General features: G+C 47.8%; 1 protein-coding gene across 4 annotated transcripts in view; it reads right to left on the bottom strand.

Moving 5' to 3' along the window:
• The window catches only part of SAMD4B (sterile alpha motif domain containing 4B), a 41,368-nt gene extending 22,468 nt beyond the window's left edge, over nucleotides 1-18,900 (bottom strand). Inside the window, exons 1-4 of one of the 4 annotated variants that reach the window (XM_073016505.1) lie at nucleotides 18,736-18,900; nucleotides 8,990-9,543; nucleotides 7,308-7,369; nucleotides 4,266-4,666 (exon numbers count right to left, since the gene is read on the bottom strand). In XM_073016505.1, coding sequence (XP_072872606.1) covers nucleotides 4,266-4,461 — 196 coding nt within the window. In that variant the 5' untranslated portion in view covers nucleotides 4,462-4,666; nucleotides 7,308-7,369; nucleotides 8,990-9,543; nucleotides 18,736-18,900. Of the gene's footprint in view, nucleotides 1-4,265; nucleotides 4,667-7,307; nucleotides 7,370-8,989; nucleotides 9,544-18,735 lie in introns of those variants that run through there. The other 3 variants (XM_037991653.2, XM_073016506.1, XM_007996769.3) reach the window with 3 other exon arrangements.
• Between the last annotated feature and the right edge of the window lie 349 nt (nucleotides 18,901-19,249).

The following is a 19,249-nucleotide window of genomic DNA, read 5'->3' on the forward strand; positions in this document are numbered from 1 at the left end:
ACTGTGTTAGCCAGAATGGTCTCGATCTCCTGACCTCGTGATCCGCCTACTTTGGCCTCCCAAAGTGTTGGGATTACAGGCGTGAGCCACTGCACCCGGCCAGGGAGACAGGCAACTCTTAACTGGGGACTAGTGAACCAACTGAATTCAAGATCTGGTTTGTGGAATAGGTATGCATCTTTTTGGGGACAGTGGGGAGGAGGGGAAGATTTTCTGAGTGGTCTATCCCGCTAAATATTAAGAACTCTTGCCCTAGAAGAACGTGCTGGGCCTCTCCCAAGGCTCTGTCTTCTTTGACACATTATTTCAGAGCCCAAGAAGTACCTGGAAAGCACCAGAACAACCCCCTCACTGTCCAAATAGGGATCCTGAGGCCCAAGAGGGTCAGGCAGGATTGACCCAGGTCACAAGAGGTGTTAGTGGAGAGCTGGATCTACAACTCTTGGGTGTCTCATGTCTCACAACAAATGAATCATCCAGCGGGGCATCACCTCTCACACTACCTGGTGAGCAGAAGAACCTGGGTACTCATTCCCAGGCCCATCCCCTCAAGATTCTGATTTAGTAGGTCTACGGGGGGCAGAAATCTGGATTTTAACAGTCACGTGTCCCCAGTGATTCTGATGATGATGCAAGTCTGAGAAACACCAGGGAATGGGAAGGCCATAATAACCAGAGGAGAAACAAGAGTATGAACAGCTCCTTCTTTGAGGCAGGTCTCTAGGCCCAGAAAGTAGCACCTTCCTTTACAAATAAGGCAGGTGGGGTTCTACTTGACGGTAGGAGTGAGACAGGAGGCATCTGCCTTCTTAGTCTTAGAGCCCGTAGGTCTACTAGAAAACAGGCATTCAAGACTCTACCAGAATTTACCTCTGTGATCACTTCTCTTTCAACTCATGCTTTGCTCCAGTCCCGGCAGGCTTCCTGCTGACTCTGGAACACACCATGGCTCTCCCTCATTCTAAGTTCTCCTTTCCTCTCCACCTATTTAAGTACCAGCTTGTTATATTCTCACCATCTGACATGGGGCTATGGATAAAAACCTTGATTCATATGTTCATTCATCATTCAATTCATTTCACAGCACTTCTCAACCCTGGCTAGGCATTACCACCAATATCCCATTGCAAACCATCTGGGAATGGTCCTCAGGTTATTTGTATAAAATGCAGCATGTCTTTCAAGCACAATGTAGTGAGAAAAAATATTTTAATTGCATATACCTCTAAACTAGCAGTTCTGCAGAATCTGAAGAGTTCATCCTAGAGATGTTTCAAGGGTACTTATTACATCACTGTTTGTAAGAGGAAGACCACATGTACCATGTGGAGGAGTCTATTGGTCAAGACCTCTGAAGAATTCTGAAGTCAAATTTGAATTCTACATCTTATCAATTGTGTGACCCACGGCAAGTCACTGAATATCTCCAGACCTCAGTCTCCTCTGTAAAATGGGGGAGTAACAGGGACCACCCTACAGAGTTGCTGTGAGGTGTAAATAAATACTTAACAAGAAGATATAGACGTATGTGCTGAATATGGAATGATCTTCAAATCAATTGGTAAGTGAAAAAAACCAAACTGGCTAATATGCATGTTTGGCCATATGTATTAAGACAAAACAATGACAAAGTTGGAAGGAGAATATGTATGCATTCATATATGCAGGGAATTTATCTCATAAAACAAAAGGAAACGAGAACGTGAAGTCTGGAAGAAAAACCTCACTTTCACATTTTGTACTATCTGATTTTACTACAAGTTCTGAAAACAAAAGCAAAAACTAAAAATACTCAAATTACCAAGTACTACTGGTGATTCTGATATACAGCCAAGAGTGGCACCCAGTGGGAATCCAACTGCCTGCTCAGGAAGAGGCAGTGGGGATGTGTGACGAAGCTATGTAAAACACTGGCCTGCCCCACAGGAGCCCCCACTCTGAAGGCAGAGTTATACCACAAACATAACTCCTGCCTTTAGTATTAGAGTAGTGGAGAGTGTGGCAGGGGTAAGAAATGGCTGAGCTCTGAGCCTGCTGCAGCTGAGCTGGGTTCTTATTGCTCTTTGTCTAGGACTAAGAACTTACTGCCAGACTAGGAACTAAGCTGGTGTGACACCTGGCCTGAGTAACTGTCTCCCGCTACGATCATGCTGCTTCTGTGACTTCCACATAAAAACTCAGTAAAATAAAGGTGACTGATGCTAAGGCAGGTGGGCCTGGGGAGACGAGGGAGGCCAGGCAGCTGTGTGGCTCCCCAAATCCCAATCCTAGCAGCCCATGCTTGTCTCCTCACCTGTAAAATGGGGCTAATGACAGGACCTACCTCATGGGGTTGTTGTGAGGACTAAATGAGTCACTGACATTAAAAATAACAACTGGCAGTTATTAAGTGTTTACTACATGTCAGGCATGTAGGAAGCTACTCGTTTTTTTTGTTTTTTTTTTTTTTTAGACAGAGTCTGGCTCTGTCACCCAGGCTAGAGTGCAGTGGCACGATCTCGGCTCACTGCAAGCTCCACCTCCCGGGTTCACGCCATTCTCCTGCCTCAGCCTCCGGAGTAGCTGGGACTATAGGCGCCCGCCACCACGCCCAGCTAATTTTTGTAATTTTTAGTAGAAACGGGTTTTCACCGTGTCAGCCAGGATGGTCTCGATCTCCTGACCTCGTGATCCACCCGCCTCGGCCTCCCAAAGTGCTGGGATTACAGGCGTGAGCCACCGCGCCCGGCCACATGTGTTAATTAATTGAATCCTCACAACTACCCTAGAAAGCAGATATAATTATCATCTTGATTTTTTCTTTCCTTTTCTTTTTACTGAGGTTACATACTTCTCAGGATATCATCTTGAATTTAAGATGAGGAAACTGGCTGGGTGCGGTGGCTCACGCCTGTAATCCCAGCACTTTGGGAGGCTGACGTGGGCAGATCACGAGGTCAGGAGTTCGAGACCAGCCTGACCAACATGGTGAAACCCTGCCTCTACTAAAAATACAAAAATTAGCCAAGTGTGGTGGCGCGCAGGAAACTGAGGCACAGAGAGGTTAAATTACTTGGTTATATGGCAAGTAACAGAACTGGGATTTAAACTTAGTCTGACTTGAGAGCCACACAAGAACACTGCTTTTTTTTTTTTTTTTTTTTTGAGACAAAGTTTTGCTCTCATAGCCCAGGCTAGAGTGCAAAGGCACAATCTTGGCTCACTGAAACCTCCACCTCCCAGGTTCAAGCGATTCTCTCACCTCAGCCTCCCGAGTAGCTGGGATTACAGGTGCCTGCCACCACGCCCAGCTAATTTTTGTACTTTTAATAGAGATGGGGTTTTGCCACATTAGCCAGGCTGGTCTCGAACTCCTGACCTCAGGTGATTTGCCAGCCTCGGCCTCCTAAAGTGCTGGGATTACAGGCGTGAGCCACAGCACCTGGCCAAGAACACTGCTTTTAAAGTTAATATACAAGTAAAGACAGTACTTGGCTTGTTGTAAGGGCTCAATATGAACTATTATTCTGAAGAAGGTGCAAAGAGTTAGGGTGACTAATTTGGACAAACTGCATGGAGCCTCTTGGCACTGAGGCCAACAGTTCTCCATCCAGCTCTGTGGAGGCCCACACAGCCAGAACAGCTTCAGCAGTAGCCCCTGATTCTAGCCTGACTCCTGTCTACAACTGGGGCCTAAGAGACAGGTCTTAGAGAAGCCTGGCTCACCCATCCCAATGCCAATCTCACAGGACACAGACTGCCTCTCTAATAAGTACTTAGGGAACTGACAGGATGAACTGTATCTAAATTCAAAACTCTCTGGAACTGGAAGCTGCTTATGCTTTAAGTCCAACCTAACTTTGAGGGTAAAGAATAGTATAGGATGACATGAATTTTGGAAGAGTTCTCAAATTACCTCCTAGCCCTGATATCCTGAAGCTTAAGAAATTAATTACTGCTCACCTTCTATACCCCTTTCATAATGACTAATTTAGTCTGTTCCTTTCAGCAGCCCACATAAGCCACTCTACATGATCTTCCTGTTATGGGGAGTTTCCAGTTTGCACTGCCTTCTCCCATAAGTCCACCATGCCATGCCTGAGGATTTATGGCAACACAGTCCCAGAAGACCCATGATGACAACTTAGGAGGTAAGGAACTCCCCACCCACCAAGCCTACAACCCACATTTTTTAGCCCCATTGTTGAGTTGACCTCCTTAGCCATGCGACATCTATTCCAGGTCTCCCTCCTGCTGTGCTCCCATCTCTAAGGGTGGAGACTCACCAGCACTGTTGGCCTCCGACTCCAGCAGGTGGATGTCATTGCAGTCCGCCAGTGAGTGCTCCAGGCAGAGCTGCAGGAAGCGGGCCTGGGTACGGGTGACCCGTTTCAGAAGTGACAGCAGGGCCACTGTCTGCTCACACTCATTCCAGCCCTTGAACCAGCCAGCGAGGATGCCCACCTGGTCTCGGAACATCATGGTGCCGGGCCTGGGGCCAGGGTGGGGGGACGGCGGTGGCGAGGGCCAGCGCCGTCACATGGTCCCCGCTCTGGCCTCCTGTTACCTTTTCCCTGAGGGCCAGGGCTTAAGGACGTTTCTGGGCGTGGTGGCAACGATTGTTAGGGGAGGAGGAAGCCTGCTCACATGGGGGGAGGTCTTGGTCCAGCCACGCCTCTCCAGTCTCCTGAAAAAGGAAGCAAAGGGGTCAAACAGAAAGAAGGGGCTGAAACTTGCCTGGTGAGTGTGGGTTGAGGGGGCATGAAGGCCTCATGCCTTTCTCTTTCAGGGTACTTGCTCTGCTGAGCTCCTGGAAGAAAGATGAAGCCAACACCAGATATTAAAGCAACTTTCACCCAAATCTCCAGATCCAGACAAAAGGCGTGACTGGGACTCAGATGCTTATCCCAGAGACCAAGGAGATGTTGGCCCCCACACCTGGCTGTTATAGTATCAAAGGAAGCGGATTTAATACAGAAAATACACTGGAAAGATTTTTCAGAAGTGGGAAATAGAAGGCTGCAAATTATGAGAAAAGATACGAATTGATGGCGATCTGGACCAAGGTGACGTGACTAAGCACAGCACATCTCTGACCTTGCTGGTTTCTGGCTACCTTTTCTGAGAGCTAGACAGTGTGTCTGCTATCTACTGATAGGACTCCAAGGGCTCTTTAAATTACTTCAAGCTAGTCCCGCAATGCTGGCAGAGGATGGATGGTGGGGTAGTGACCCTGGTGGAGATCTCAGGTATGCAGCCAGTCATCTGATCAGTAACTGGCTGGGTATCTATCAGGTGTGGGCATGGACAAAGGGCTTTTCAAAGATCACCAACAGACTGAGGGAATCTCACCCCCTCTAACCCAGCTCCCTGACTAATGGAAAAGATCTAGCTCTGATTTATCAGATTTTACTCATCTCTATTCTGAGGTGAATCGCTCCCTGTCCTCTTAATTCACCTGAAGGCTGCTCCAAACCTAAACTCTCTGGTTGGGAAGTCCCCCTGACTTCCAGAGATGCCAGCTCATCTCAGGCTCCTCTTGGAAGCCAAGAAAATGCCAACCTGAGGGGAAGTGGACAGATCAAAAGTCAAAAACTCACAAGCTGCAAAGTGTCCAAATCCCCCTCTTAGGCAGGAACTACAGAAAAGTTATTTCAACTGGGCAAACAACAGCTCTATTTTTCAGTTGGCTGGTTTCTGGACACTACTCCGAAGCCTTTTTCTAAGTGTCTTGAGCTCCATATCTCCACTCAACATTTCTTCCATCTGTCTCTCTTGCAACCAGTGCCCTTGGCGTTATCCTCAAACCACATTCAGCTCCATCCTCCTCTGGCTGCCAAAGGACTAAGGTTCCCTGGACTGAGAACTTCATACAAAGACCCATTGAATCTACTGGGCTCAGGTCTAAGGGAGCTACTCAAATCTCTCTGAACTTCCCTGTGCTTGCTGAGGAGGGCTGTGGGGTGCATTAGGCAACAGCTGTGACTTGCCTCACAGATCCCCTGTGGGGCCCCTAAACAGATGGAACTGGCCTAGTTGCCAATCCCTTTGGATGTAAGAAGCAAGAAAGGTATGAGGGAAAATGAAACCTTGCTCCAAGTTAAACAAGCATCCAGCAATTTTTTTTTAAAAAGGGAAATCAGATGTCACCTCCCTGGCCTAAACTTCTCCAATGACTTCCCATTGCACTTAAATGAAATCTAAACAAGGTCAGGAGTGGTGGCTCTTGCCTGTAATCCCAGCACTTTGGGAGGCTAAGGCGGGTGGATCACTTGAGGTCAGGAGTTCAAGACCAGATTGGCCGAAGTGGCGAAACCCCATCTCTACTAAAAATACAAATATTAGCCAGGCGTGCTAGTGCACACCTGCAATCCCAGTGACTGGGGGTGCTGAGGCACGAGAATCACTTGAAGCTGGGAGGTGGATGTTGCAGTCAGCCAAGATCATGCTATTGCACTCCAACCTGGGTGACAGGGCAAAACTCTGTCTCAGAAAAAAGAAAAAAAAAAATCTAAACAAATTCCAAACTTCTTATCTTGGCCTACAGAGCCCTACAGGACTCCTGTGGCCACTCCAACCTCATCTTGTACCAAATTATTTCTTATTCAGTGGAATTGTCTTCCCCTAGAGGCTGACTCCTACTTGTCATTCAGGTCTCAGCTCACTGCCATTTCTTCAAAGACAGCTTCCCTGACCATCCAATCTCAGGAGTTTCTCCTCCAATTATATTAACACTATTTCATTCCTATATAATTTGGCACTCTCAGGTATCACCTTATTTATGTTTCTCTCTACTGACCAAAATGCAAGCCATACAGTCAGCCAGTGCCTACAACAGTGCCTGGCATGCAGAAGGTGCCCAATATGTATTTATTGAATAAATAAATAGCTATAGAAGGTGAATGTGGAAGCCACACTTGGGATTTCTACAGCCCTGGGGGGAAAGAAGATAGAAGGAACAGCTCATAGGATGGTAAAGGAATTTGAAAACCTTGTTTTAAGAAAAAAAAAAAACTGAAGGCACTGAGGAGATTTCCTCTAGGGAAGAGAAGACTTAAGGGGAATGGCATAACTGACTTTGGATATCTGAAGAGGTAGCACACAGAAGAGAAATTATATTTGTTCTTTTACTCTAGAGGAGAAAAGCAGGGTAGATGACTCTAAGGGAGTGACAACATGGGATACGGGAAATGTTGAAAGTCAAGAAAATTCAGTTCTAGTCCTGCCCCAAGCCACTGATTCACTTTGATCACGGAGCTAGTCTGTTCTCTTCTCTAGAATGTATGACAAGGAGCTGGACTGGGTGAGACATGACAAATAGGTTTTACCTCACAGGCTAACTCCAATCGATTGGTAGTTGGCTGCCTGGAGCACTGCGATGAGAAGAATCCTAAAGAAATGAATGGGAATATCCATTAACGGGGAATGATTAATAAATTGGGGCAGATCCCACATTGTATGATATAACATATCTATTAAAAACACGCCTAATCTGGCCAGGCGCGGTGGCTCACTCCTGTAATTCTAGCACTTTGGGACGCTGAGGCAGGCAGATCACCTGAGGTCAGGAGTTCGAGACCAGCCTGGCCAAGGTGGCGAAACTCCATCTCTGCTAAAAATACAAAAATTAGCCGGGTGTGGTGGCGGGCGCCTGTAGTCCCAGCTACTTGGGAAGCTGAGGCAGGAGAAACACTTGAACCCAGGAGGTGGAGGGTGCAGTGAGTCGAGATTATGCCATTGCACTCCAGTCTGGGTGACAGAGCGAGACTCCATATCAAAAAGAAGAAAAGGAAACAAAAAACAAAGCTATATACAATGTTTGATCTGTAATTACTTGGAGGGGTGTCCACAAGCTACACAGTAATATGTACAATATAATGCCACTTTTTAAATTAAAAGAAGCCACATACAAAACCCCTTATATATCTTATATATGAATATCTATGTATGTGTATAAATGTATAGAAGAATACACCCTCAGCTGCCAACACTATCTTGGAGAAACAGGGGGATTATTAACACTATCTTTATATAACTTTGTACTATTTCACTAGCTGCAAGTGAATACATATTGCTTTTGTAATTTTTAAAAAAGAATTTAATGAAAAACAATTTTAAGGCAGCATACTTCCTGACTCAGTGAGAAAGAGTGCTGTGATTAATTATCAATGTTTGCCCTGGATGCAGGGTGGATGAGTGGTAGCTCACGCGCCTAAAAAAAATCGGTTTTCCTTCCCAGCTCCAGCATTTTGTGGCTTTCAGTCCCAAGGAGGCAGCAGCTGCCTCAACATAAGGAAGAATTTTAAAATAACGCATCTGTCCAAGAATGGAACTGGCTGCCATGTGAGGAGGTAATAAGCTCCCTGGCTGCTGGAAGTGGTCAAGCGGAGGCTGGATGAACATCCCTTGGGAGTGGGAGGGATTCCTTCACTGGGTGGCAACTCATAAGATAGAAGGACATGTTACTATTTCAGAGGGAACATTTGTGACGGGAGGTTTGATATGCCAACAGCATTTACAGCAAAAAAACGACCAAATCCACAAACAGACCAAAGTTGTGCACACTCTTTCCCATAAATTCTTTTACTGGGTTGTTACTTTTCCTAAGCAATAGCACTGTTCCCCCCACTCCATCCACCCAATGAGCTGCTGACTAAACATTAATCCAGCTTTTCCCCTTAGGCCAAATGATAGAAGCAAAGCTTTGGGACATAATGGGGTCTCAAACATGTTGCTTAGAAGGCCAGGCTTTGAACAAAGCAGGCCAACTGGGACTATGGTGAGTTGGAAAGTCCACACCCGGTCTAAAGGGAGAAGTCACTATCCACCTCTTATCAACTGTTACCATGAAGGAATGTGGGTTCAGTATTGTTACATCTTAGTTGTTTTTTTTTTCCCCACTAAAGAGGAGCTAGATGTCTGGATTTTAAAGTAAAATCCCCCTATTTTCAAATGTGGGAAACGAATCACATTAGAACAACAGTGAATGACTACACAGAAGAAAACATACCTGTGGTCCTTGGAACAGATGAGCACAAACTAGAAAAAGACCAGAAGTCTGCTAACTACCCCTCCCTTGGGCCTCTCTGGTTTATACCTTCAAGCCACCCCACTGTTCAGGGAATATGACTGGTGGAGAAGATCTAGTGATGGAGGATGATTCTGACAATCTTCAGTAAACACTGGAGGCTTTAGTGAAACAGTTACTTTTAAGATTTCACTGTTAAAAAAAATCATCCCTGAAGGAAGGGTTCCTATGTCTTCTGGATGAGAGAAGGATGTTTTGTGTTTGGTCTAGATGTTAACTGGAGAGGACTGGATGGCCCTCCTCCACTGAAGGGCCAGAGGCCGCCTGCTACTTTCTATCCCATGTGCTTGGCTGGAGTGACAGAGGGAGATCTGTGTGAGGCATCTCACTGTGGCAGCATCTTACTGTATCCACTTCCATCTTCTAGTATCAACACCCTGGGTTCCCCTTGGAGAAGGAACTGTCTTTCTTGGCTCCAGAAGTGGACATGGGTTAAAGCCTGGCCAAGGATAGTCCTCTCTGGATTTTTGCTGGAACTACTAAGGAAAATAAGCCATTGGTTAGGGTTGCTCAGATTATACATCGTCTCATGATGTCACCAGTTGCCACCTCTTCTATTTCATGGTGGAAGCCTGCTTCGGAATGAAACTAACACAGGTAACAGTAGAGTCAAGAGATGGGGGAGGGGGAAAGGGAGGTCTGTTCACATGATTTAAAACCTAGATGCAGCTAGCCTGAAGCCTCCCCCTTGTGGCCCACTCTTTTCAGTTACATAGACGAATAAATTCCTTTTTGACTTAGGCCAGTTTGAGTTGGGTTTCAGTTAAAACTGAAAGAGCCTTGACAATTCCCATGCAAAACAGAATTCACCACTGGTCTGGTCTCTTTGTCCTCATGTTACCAAAAATGACTCCTTGCCTTTGAGGAAAGACACAAGAGGGGGACCTCTATAACAAAAGTCTCTCCAACAGCCCAGCAATATTGCTGCCATACTTGAAGAGGTCCGAGTGATCTTCTTGGGAAGCCCCTACCACCCTCCAGAGGTGGGAAACGAAGTTAACAAAATGGCTAAGAAGGCTGGGCGCAGTGGCTCACGCCGATAATCCCAGCACTTTGGGAGGCCTGGGCAGGTGGATCGCTTGAGCTCAGGAGTTCGAGACCAGCCTGGGCAACATAGTGAAACCTTGCCTCTACAAAAATTACAAAAAAATTAGCTGGGTGTGGTGGCGTGCACTTGTAATCCCAGCTATTTGGGAGCCTGAGGCAGGAGAATCACTTGAGCCCAGGAGGCAGAGGTTGCAGTGAGCCAAGATCGTGCCACTGCACTCCAGTCCAGCCTGGGCAACAGAGTGAGACCCTGTCTCAAAAAAAAAGCTAAAAGTTCCAGACCAGCCTGGGCAACATGGCAAAACCCTGTCTCTACAAAAATTAGATAGGCATGGTGGCGTGCACCTGCAGTCCCAGATACTCAGGAGGCTGAGGTGGGAGGATCACTTGAGTTCTGGAGGTCAAGGCTGCAGTGAGCTGAGATTGTGCCACTGCACTCCCACCTGGAGAAAGGCCAGGTGAGGTGGCTCACACCTGTAATCCCAGCACTTTGGGAGGCCGAGGCAGGCGGATCTCCTGAGGTCAGGAGTTCGAGACCAGTCTGGCCAACACGGTGAAACCCTGTCTCTACTAAAAACACAAAAAATTAGCTGGGCATGGTGGCAGGCGCCTGTAATCCCAGCTCCTCAGGAGGCTTAGGCAGGAGAATTGCTTCAACCCAGGAGGTGGAGGTTGCAGTGGGCTGAGATCGCGCCACTGCACTCCAGCCTGGGTGACAAGAGCGAGACTTTGTCTCAAAAAAAAAAAAAAAAAAAAGTTAAGATGTTCCAGGGCAAACTGCCCTCTGGGCTTCTTCTCTGGCCCCAGTGAGAAAAGGCCCATATGCCCATAAACTGTGCCTCTGGAGGCCAGCTCTCTTCATTCAGAAGCAGAATGTGGAGTCAGACCTGGCTTAAATCCTGGTTCTCTGTTATACTTACTTGCTGTATTGACTATGGCAAGTAACTCTGTTTCTTCCTCAATGAAGCTTGTTAGAAGAATTAAATGAAACAATGTATTTAAAAATAACTGGCATGATGCTTTTTCCCTCCGCTATACTTCATTTCAACAGCAATCATGATGTTTAGCATGTCTTCATACATCATACATTGTCAGGCCCTTTGCTAACAGCTTTCCACAGATAAGCACATTTGATTCCCAAAACTCTATTTTAAAAATATATTACATACATATACGAATATATTGTCATTTTACAGATGGAGAAACTGAGGCACAGAGCAGTCACTTTGCCCAAGACTGTACACTAAGCTGAGATTTTCAAGGCCAGGCAGTCTGGCTTCAGAGTTCTTGCTTGCTCTTAACAATGCAACGAAGCTGGGCATGGTGGCTCACACCTGTAATCCCAGCACTTTGGGAGGCTGAGGTGGGCAGATCGCTTGGGCCCAGTGAGACCAGCCTGGGCAACGTGGTAAAAGTTGGGCCTAAGGGCCCTTTAATATCAACATCTCTGGATAAATAAGGGGATCCTATCTGCCTTTTTACCCATTCCTACTTCTTTTTACAGCACGACCTAGGCCTTTGAGGAACTGACACTTCATGAACAAGGTAACAGGCTAGTTACCTAGGGTTAACTCACTTTCATAACCTGAGAAGAGACTATCAGAAGCCAAGGGAGCCCAACTTCTAAGAACCAACCATTATTTCCAGAAACTCCTGAAATATGTAGACAAAATATGTATACCACTGCACTAGCAGAGAATGAGCTTTTTGTATGAATGGTGCTGGGGAAGGGAGGGAGAGGAGAGGAGAAGCCAGGCAGGGCCTCCTGGAAGATAAGCACAGTATGGGGAGCTCTGGGAAACTCTGCAATAGAGAGGAAACTAGTGTTCTTCCTCCCACTCCTAAATGTCTTGACACCCCTTCCCCTGAAAAGTTTATCCTGTGCTTCCTTTCCCTTCTTAACGCTTGTTTTCTCTCACTTAGGAATGTAATCAACTCCTGTAGATTCAATTATCACCTCTCTGTGGACAACTGAGACATTTTTTGAGTCATCTTTGACTTCTTCCATTTCCCAAAGACCCAGTCATTAGGTCTTGATATTTCCTTTTTCTTAATGTCAGCTACACATGCCTTCCTTATCTCTCCCCAAACCTAAGTGGCTCTAGAACCAGAGTGCCGGGTTGGAAATATAAGCCTGCCACTTACTACCTGTGTAATTTTGGGCAAGTGATTTCACCTTGCTGTGCCTGTTTTGTCATCTGTAATGTGGGTGTAATAATAGTACCTATTGAGGAGGAAGACAGAAAATAATAATAGTGCCTACTCTCATAGAGTTGTGAGGCATAAATGACTTGGCTATTATTACTATCCTAGATTCCTCTCTCTAATCCTATCATCAAGTCCTGTTTTCTGTACACCCAAAATATATCTGCTTCTCTCCATCTTCACTACCACCACCACATTTATGTCACCATTTCTCATCTGGACAAATGGATTGTCTCCCAACTTTCCTTCCTGATTCTGTCCTGACCCTCTGTTTTCCTCCCAGAAACCAAAGTGAGCTTTCTAAAAAAAAGTTAATCAGATCATGTCACTGTCTTGCTTTCAAAAACTCCCTTCTAATAGTTTCCCAATCCCCTTAAATGAAAATAGAAACTCCTCACTGTGGCCCTTAGGCCCCAAGTGATCTGGCTTCTGTCAGCCTTTCCAACCCCTCGCCCCTCTCCCTCACTTAGGCTTTAGCCACACTGGTCCTTGTTATTCCCTGAACACATCGCAGGGCTTTTGCACCTGCTGACCCCTCTGCCTGAAATGCTATTCCCCAGACTGTCACAAGGTTGGTTTCCTCTCATCAATCAGATCTGGGCTCACCTGAGCCCAGATGAGGCTCATTCTGCCTCATCTCCCCAGTAGGAATGAGTCTATGATATCATCATTAAGAGACGTTTCTTCAAAGGCTGCAGCTCTTCCAAAAACACCTAGACTATAAGACCCATGAGAGAAGGGAAGACTATAGCTATATCATTCATTGCTACATCTCCAATTCTACCATAGCACCTGGTACATAGCAGGCCCTCAATAAATATCTGTAATAAATTTCCCCACCTTGCAGCGGTCCTTTTTCTGCATGTAGCAATGCTTAGATTAGAATGTTCCACTCCCAGATCTTCCTACAACTGGTGCCTTCTCATCTTTCTGGTTATCAGGATCAACTGTCACCTCCCAAAAGAGGCCTCTACTGATCCCCCTGTCTACAGTGGCCACTCCCACCCTCTCTTTCACACTGTTTTCTTTCCTTCATAGCATGAATCACACTCTGATTTCTTTGTTTTACTCCCCCCATCAGAATATAAATTCCATGAATTTCAGGACCTTGAATGTTTTATTCACTGCTCTGTCTCCAGTACCTAAAACAGTGCCTCCATGCATTGTTTAATGAATGAGTGCAGGCTGGAGATATTTGAGACTTGCATACTCCATATACTGCTGTTCTGTAACTTGCCCTGAACCCGCTTCTATTCAACAAGTTTACACTAAAACAAACAAAACTCCACTCACAGCAACCCTACTTAACTGTCTTCCAAAGTTCTGTGTCTTGGAAACCTAAAACGGTGGTGAGGGTATTGCCAGTACTCCTGGATTCTGCTTCCCCGAGGCCACCATCAAGCCAGGCCGATCACCTCATATCACCCGTGATATCCCAAAGCAAAGTGTGGTTGAGTCCGACCAGCCATAAGCTCTCTCTAGACCCAAACCATCACAGAGCAGATAATGACTGGGGCTGGGGGACAGTGGGGAGGCAGACTGCCATCAATGCTCAGAAAGTTCATGGGATGGAATCACAGGCCTATTTGACTCAGCAAGACAGAGACTGAGTTGCAGGGTACAGAACCCAAAATATGTTTCTAAGGATCTTCTGGCATAATCTCACATCTATTCAAGGAAGAAACTATTTTCAAACTGGGACTCTCAAGAAAGAGTTCTCTTTCCACTAAGGCTTTCCAAGGAGGTAGGGTTAAAACCTGGGGCTGCTGAGGACCATCTTTGTTACCCAAAGCAGAAGCTTGTTGAAGATGAAGCTAACTCAGTGGAGAAATGGGAGGAGATGTCTGAGAAAATTATTTGAACACCTGGATGCAGTAGGCCTGAAGCCAACCTAACTCTGGACTTTCCAGTAACAAGAGCCAATTAATCCCCCGCTTTTTTCCTTAAACCACTTTGAGTTAAGGTTCTATCACTTTATGTTTTTAGAGTTCTGGCTACGAGTTTTTTTTTTTTTCTTTTTTTTTTTTTCTTCTAACATTGCAATTACGGACAAGGTATTGTTCTAAGTACTTTACATGTATTAACTTATTTAATCCTCATAACAATTCTATGAAGTAGAGTATCATTATTTCCTTCATATTTTTTTTTTTTTTTTTTAGCTGTGGAAACTAAAAGACCAGAGAAGTAACTTGTCCTAGGGCACAAAACTGGTGAGTGGTAACTTGGGACGCAAATCCTGTCCAGACCCAGGTTCTGCATACCTAACAACTACAACCCCATTGCAGCCAAACCTATCTTAACTAAAAATTCAACTTTTTGACCCAAGGCACTACCATCTTGGAATGGACAGTGCCCACAGACCTTCCATTAGTCCTACCTGTTCTTAATCTCATCATATGCAAAATGAGGATAATGGTAGTTTACCTACCTCATAGGGTTCCTATGAATACCTGTAAAATGCTTAAACAGTGCCTGGCAGTTAGCAAGCATTCAAAAACCAGTGGTCATTATTATTACTACTCTGTAGGTCACTAAAGTGCAGTTGGCAAATACAATGCAAATAGAGGAAATCTGTCTTCTTTCATCTCTATCTTTTGGGTGAAGAGAAGAGATACCATGGGTGACGGATCAGGAGGCTTTCTTGTCTTTGATCCATTGCTTAAGCTGTTTCCTCTGCCTGTAAGGTACCATGATTGTCCCAACTCCCAGGGAACACTATCCAGCCCAAATACCACCTTTTCTGTGAAGTTTCCAAATAAAGGGCTCCCTCTCACTGCTGAATTTCTACAGCATATAATTTGTACCTCATTTTCTGCTCTGTACACGCCCAAGCCCCCTACTGGTATTATGAGCTCCCTGAAGGCAGGCCCCAGTATTTACCCTGGGGTCTCTGTTTCCCTTTCTGGGCCCTAGAGAGAAACAGAATCCCTTGAAAAAAGTTCAGAGCTCTATGGAGGCCCCAGACTTAGCAGCTGATAGGGGCTGTTAAGAGAAGTCAACCAGGACGGGGTGAGGCAGGTTACCACGCAAAGGACTTGGGGTAGCTCAGAATCAGGAAACAACACAAAGAAAGTCCCAAAGACAGGAGCAAGTATGGCAGGGGGAAAGGCAAAGGGTGCTGTGTGGAGATAAAAAGGGAGGTGAGAGGAGAGGAGGGGGCAGGGAGAGTGTGCTAAACCTGAATGAGGAGTGAGATCTGAGAAACTTGGAGATTTCTGGCCCAATGCAGAAGGAAGAGCTGCTTATTCTCTAGTGATTTCCAGTAACTTATAAAGGGTAGATCCCACCTTGTGGGATTCAAAGAACAAGACACGTCGCGTACTTTCAGAGTTCCTAGTCCAGTAAGGGTGAGTGGGCAAGTACATTAAAAACTACAAGGTTGAAGGTGAGCAGTGTTCTAAGAGGTACAATGGGGGTGGAGGGGTCTGGGCAGTAAGACACAGAATGAAAAGACCTCCTGAGGGTGCCTCAAGGGGAGGATGCCTATGTGGAGAAACGGATGGACAAGAAGAGATGGACATATGTGTTCAAAGAAGCAGCAATTTAAAGAAGCACCAAAGGCTGGGAGTGGGCTGCAGGGATAGCCAGAAAGAGAAAGCACCGAGGAAGATCTGAAAAGAAACCATTCAAAAGTAGAATGGGAAATAACTGCTCAGAGGATGGAGTAACCTTGTGGAGAAGCCAAGATCCTTTCAAGGTAGGTAAGAAATCTTTCTGGAGGATGGGTACTTTGTAAAGGGGATTCCTGGGAAATAGGAAAATAGCAGTGAGCAGTAGGGCACAGAGGCACACCCTGAGGCATCTTTCAGGGGGTTTTTGTGGGGAAAAGGAAATCCTCTTAAAGGGCACAGGTTCTTAAACTTGTGTGTGCATCAAAATGACCAGGAGTGTTTGTTAAAAACTCTGATTGCTGGGCCCTGCTCCCAGGTTTGTCTGATTCAGTAGATCTGAGTAGGACTCAAGAATGTGTATTTCTAACAAATGTGGTTGCTGCTGGGCCAGGAACCACACTTTGAGAACCACTGCTATAGTGGAAGGGATTCTTTGGTGAGAAGGCCCTCAAAGGGGAGAAGAAGGCTTCTCAAAGGGAAATGGGGAAAATCCTGTCTCTAAGGAGGGTGTTAAGTGTCTCTTAATCTTGGAAGGGAAGAGGGGTCTATGAGGATGGGACCTGAGAAAAATGGTCTGAAAGAAAGGTCTTGGAGCATTGGGATTTCAAGGGGGTGGGGAAAGGTGTCTCTCAAGAATCTTTACAAGGAAACATAGAGGCTCTTGAGGGACGAGTCTGGAGAATGTTGGGGGCCTCTGAAGGGATAATAGGAAAAGGGGGCCCCCTGAGAAAGGTCTCTGAGTTTACTTCAGAGGAAAGAGAATGGAGAAATGAGATGGTGTAAATAGGAATTCTAAAGCGAGGGGGTAAATTTGATAGGGTACTGAATAACGTTTCTTGGGGATGTCAGAAGTGGAATCTGAGGGAAAGTTCTGAGGAAGTCTCAGGAAGCGCTAGGAGTGGGTGGTTGATGGAGGGCAATTGGTGAGAAAATTATCTAAAGAGTGTCTGAGGAAGGTGTGGTCTTCTGAGACTGGTCCTGGAGTGGGATGACAGAGTGATCTTTTTAGGAAAAACTCTTCAGAGATCTCAGTTGAGGAGAAACCTGAGTAAAGTCTCCAAAAGAGTACATGGGGAAGGCGGGGTCTTCTGAGTGTCAGAGGAGTGGGTTTTTCAGAAAGAATTCTAGGACTTTCTCAGAGCAGGAGCTCAGAGGGTTATTTTGGGGGGAAATTAGGTGTGTGTGAGGGTCTTCTTCAGGGGATTCTAGAGGATTTAGGGGACCTGCGTGAGCAAGTTCAGGGAGTGACATCTCCAGAAAAGTCCCTTAGCAAGGCAGAAGTATTGATTCAAGGGGTTCTGGGGGTGTCAGGAAGGTCTTGGAGGGATTTCAAGAACAACATCAGGAGGGTTCCAGGGGTTTGCTGGGGTCTCTAAGCTGTGTGTGTGTTGGGGGGGGGGGTCCTGAAAACCTGCATCTCAGAGGGGTCACCAAGAAAATCTTACGGTCTTACAGGGGTTGTGAGGAGGATCTTTAGAAAATTCCTCTAAAACCGGTCTGCAAGGGGGGATTCTGAAGTGTAAGTGAAGGGGAGTTCTAGGGGATCTGAGAGAGAAATCATGAGGAAAGTTTTCAGGATCCTTAAACCATTTTTGGAGCGTGTGATGTGGGGGACTGGAAAATATGTGGAGTATGTAAAAGGGGTTTTGGAAGAAGCTTTTGAAATATGAAATTGAGAGTCCCCTGGAGATTTCAGGCAATCGCTGGAGACTTTAAGAATGAGTGGGGGTGGGGAAGGGTGTCCCGGGGAAGATCGTTGGGCTACCTGAGGGTGATCTCTAAGGCATTTCAGGGTGGTGAGACCAGGGGGAGACAGCAGGCCTCTGGGGGAGACTTTTGGGATCTGTGGAAAGATCCAGAGGGATACGTGAAGGGGGAGTGTGTATTAGAGAAGGTTGCAATATGGTGGGGAGTGGGATAGGGTCTTCCAGGTGAGTTTTTGGGATCTGGGGGCATTTCAGAAAGTCTGTGAGGAAGATTTATTTTGGGGATATGGGAAGGAGATCTTCAGGGAAGATGATCAGGGTCCTTCGGGGGGAATTCTGAAGGACTTCTGGGAGGGGGACTCAGAAATGCAGGGGGTATGAGCGGAAAATCTCCAAGGAGGTTTCTGGAATGGGGTAAGTGGGAGGGAAAATTCTTAGGATCTGGGAGGGGGAAGTCGGGTGAGCCTGTTGGGCTGTGAGAGGCAGGGCTCTAGGGGAGAGTTCTGGAACGGACAGGGGTCCAGAGGGAGCCTTGGGGAGGTGTGCAGAGCTCGTGAGGAAGGCTCCTGGAGCAGCTATGAGAGCCACGCTGTGGAATGGACGAGGAATGGCCTCCGAGGACTATTTGTGGAGACAGGAGGACGACGGGGGCTTCCGGGCCAAAGAGTGGGGGTCTGCAAGGAAGGCTGCCGAGACTCACGAAGGGCTCGGGGAGGCGGCTCCACGGGAGGGGTGGGTTCTGCAGGGATCTTTTGGGGCGCACACGGGGGCTCGGAGGGTTTCCGGGGCTCTCCGAGGAGGATGTGCGTGGGGTCCTGAGGAGGGGCCCCCGACCCGGCCCTTCGGCAATCCCGAGGGCATGGGGAGGATTTCGGAGAGAAGCTTCTGCCAGGGCCCAGGAGGGAGACTGGGGACGGGCGCGGGGCTTCTCCCGTGGGCCCGACCCCCGAAGCCCGCGCTCCGCACCCGCCCGCCGCCGCCGCCCGCGGTTCGGGGTCCCTGAGGGGGCGGGGCCGCCCGCGCGGCCTGGGTCGCCCTGAGGGGAGCCCCGCGCGCCCTGACCCGCCGCCGCCCCGCGCCGGCCCGGCCCGAGACTCACCGCCTCGGCCTTCGCCACCACCGCCGCTGCTCGGGCCTCCTCAGGCCACCGCCGCCGCCGTCGCCCCCTCTCGGGCCCGCAAGCTCCCCTCCCTCCTCCCGCACCGACCACCGCCGCCGCCGCCGCCGCCGCCGCCGCCGCCGTCGCGCTGCGTCACCGCGCCGTGCGTCACCGCCCCTGGCCCCGCCCCGACGGGGGCCGCCGCGCGCCGGCATTAGCTCACGCCCGGGTGACGAACGGCGCGCCAGCCAACGGGCGGCGAGGGCAGCCCGAAGGGCGGGAGGTGTGAGCCGAGTAAGGCGGGGTCCCGGCGAGGAGAGGAGCGACGGTGGTGGAACGGGACCCAAGAGGCCCGCCCCCTCCTCGGCGGGATTGGTCGGACGTGGGGGTGACGGGCAGTCGGTCAGGCCTGGGGTTTGGGGCTGGGGGGCGGGGAAGGGGCGGGGCGCGCGCGGCGTTGCCTAGGGTAACGGGCCCGGCGGAGCCTGGGATTGGGCCTCCAGGCCCGCAGGGG

Source organism: Chlorocebus sabaeus, chromosome 6 (genome assembly GCF_047675955.1).
Source record: "Chlorocebus sabaeus isolate Y175 chromosome 6, mChlSab1.0.hap1, whole genome shotgun sequence".
Taxonomy (NCBI): domain Eukaryota; kingdom Metazoa; phylum Chordata; class Mammalia; order Primates; family Cercopithecidae; genus Chlorocebus; species Chlorocebus sabaeus.